The sequence below is a fragment of the Aptenodytes forsteri genome, unplaced genomic scaffold, assembly GCF_000699145.1.
Source record: "Aptenodytes forsteri isolate BGI_AS27 unplaced genomic scaffold, ASM69914v1 Scaffold132, whole genome shotgun sequence".
NCBI lineage: Eukaryota > Metazoa > Chordata > Aves > Sphenisciformes > Spheniscidae > Aptenodytes > Aptenodytes forsteri.
The window spans coordinates 2,571,693-2,574,171 of NW_008795520.1; the positions used below are offsets into that span (position 1 = coordinate 2,571,693).

The window sequence follows — 2,479 nt, forward strand, 5'->3', positions numbered from 1 at the left end:
TGTTTTTTTTTTTTTTTTTTATTTTATTTTTTAGTTAAGCATGCACTGGTTCTGGTTGGCAGACCTGTGGGATACATAGCATTAAAATGAATCGTAAAATGTGATCTATAACTGTTTTAAAAGGACTGATGATTCTCCACTTCCTGACGTGTTTTGTTTTGATGGTTTAATAACATGAAAAACTATCAGAACAAATGTTTGCAGAAGCAAGCACTTTCCAGTTGGTGCTTAAGCTTCCCTGTGGCCTCTACATATAAACCACACTTTTTTAGTGCTCCCAAAATAAAAATCTTTTGAAAAGCAGGACCCATGCAAGCTATTTGGGTGTGTTATATCTTGATGACTACACCCAAGTATTTAAATAAGGTTAACAGAAGTTGCCTTTTCCTTGTGTGTATTCTCTACTTCGCTTACAGATCGCGCAAATGATTCTCTTCTGAAAAATAGCTGGTATTGATAGTTGACAATGTAGATCTGTGTAGTTCAAGAGGTGGTTTTGTTTCTGTTCTTTTTTGTTTACTACATTTTGGCCAAATTTAATATGTAAAGGTAGATGGGAGTATGTGTTTGTTTTGGGTTTTGGGGTTTTTTTATAGTATTGCTTTGATTTTTAAAATGTTTATTAGCTTTTTTCTTTATATTTTTTAAATTATACGTACTAATGTTTTTGTTATACTTCAACATAGATTCCTGTGGTGATATGATTATTGTTTTAATGTTCACTGTGTAATTTTCCCAAGCATCTAGTGGCCTTCGTACAGCAATAATACGTCAGCACGGAATCATTCTGAAGATGGTGTATCCCCAGGTGGACAGTAACCTCCGTAGCGTTGTGGCTGAACAGTTGGTGGCACTACTGGATTGTTTTCTAGATGGCTATGTTTCTCAGCTGAAATCTGTGGACCGCCCTGCTGATCAAGAGAGATACAGCAATGTGGAAATGGAATATGTGCAGAAAAGATCAGAACTCTTGTCTCCTCTCCGTAAGTACTGTCTGTTTTCTTTAATGCAGTGATTAAATATTCCGTTCGATGAGGAAATGATGCAAATCTGATGGAGTAAATGGCATCTGTGTATGAATTGTATTTGTTCTACGTGTTTGCCTTCAGAGTATAAATGGCTGTTTTTATGATTTAATAGGATATTTACAAAATAACAACAGATTACAGAATTGCATCTGAGACTGCACCCGTGCCCATACCTCTAATAAGACATGTTGCTGCTTGAATTTTTTTTTCTTTTGCTAACTTGTTATATTTTTCTGGCAGAAATTTATCTTGTGCCAGCTGGCTGAAAGTAGCCTATAAATCGATTTCTAAATGTTTATATTGTTGCTAGTTGACATAAATTTATATGCCTGAAAGTTTGTTTAGTTTTTTTCAAGAAAAAGTTACTTTTTTAATCTTGATTATTTAATAATCAAACCTGCTTTTTAACATGTCAGATGTGATCGAGTCTTTAATGAGTAATTGAAAGCAAAGACCCCTTGTTAAGTGGAAATAACTCTGAGCAAATACATTTTAGTAAGCTTATAAAGTTTAATTTTTTTAGACTAAAAATGAATGCTATAAATTGAACAGTCTAATAATCCCTGCCTTTTAACATTCTTAAACCTTAAGAAAAGTCTCTTAATCATTGTCAGTTTTACTGACATTCATGGGCTCTGTTAGCTTGTAAATACATTTTATATCATTATGTTCAATCTAAAGTTAATATTTCCTTACGGACAAAATTGCGTGTTCTGCTAACTCTAATGTATTTGAGCCAAAATGAAAGATTTTAAATAATAGGATTTGTTTGCATAATATGCTGTCTTCACTTGTTCTGTTTGTTATCAAAAGCCTTTGCCTGCTGCTTTGTTGCTTTGCGTGATCAAGTGGATATTAATAGAGATATTAAGTCATGGGTTGATTCCCCCCCCCCCCACAAAAAACCAAAGCACAAATAGCAGATGCTGCTAATTTTCAGAGAAAAAATAGGATGTATACTGGCCGTTTAGCATTCTAAACTTCTCTTCTTCCCTCTTGTATTGGGGGACAGAGGTGGTAGGTATGTGAGCTTGCGTGTGCACAGAGTATGGATGCAGTAAGGTGAATGTTTCTTTGGGAACGTGTAAGTATCTCTGTGATGTAAACGCTTGAAACTTGTTTTCATTTTTCTGGTCTCTGCTCTCAGTCATCCAACAGCCAGAGATGAGCTTGTCTGACACAACTTCCTTTTCTTCTTGGTTACTTAGTTTCCCTGGGACAGTATCAGATGGCAGCTGCTTTAGCAGAGAAGTACTGTGATTTTGATATCCTGGTGCAAATGTGTGAGCAGACAGACAACCAGGCCAGATTACAACGTTACATGAGTCAGTTTGCAGATCAGGTAACTCTTTCTTCTCATTCCTTTAGACGGTGTTTTATAATACGTTTGCACCTGAAATGTTGCAAAAGTTATGATGGGGGGGGGGGGCGGGGGGGGTGGGGGTTTTTTT

At 35.9% G+C, this 2,479-nt stretch overlaps 1 protein-coding gene across 1 annotated transcript in view; it reads left to right on the plus strand.

The window, feature by feature from the left end:
- The window catches only part of NUP133 (nucleoporin 133), a 35,286-nt gene that overhangs the window by 19,686 nt on the left and 13,121 nt on the right, over positions 1–2,479 (plus strand). The window contains exons 18-19 of the mRNA XM_009281781.2: positions 741–983; positions 2,237–2,370. Of these exons, the coding sequence (XP_009280056.2) occupies positions 741–983; positions 2,237–2,370 (377 nt within the window). The remainder of the gene's footprint in view (positions 1–740; positions 984–2,236; positions 2,371–2,479) is intronic.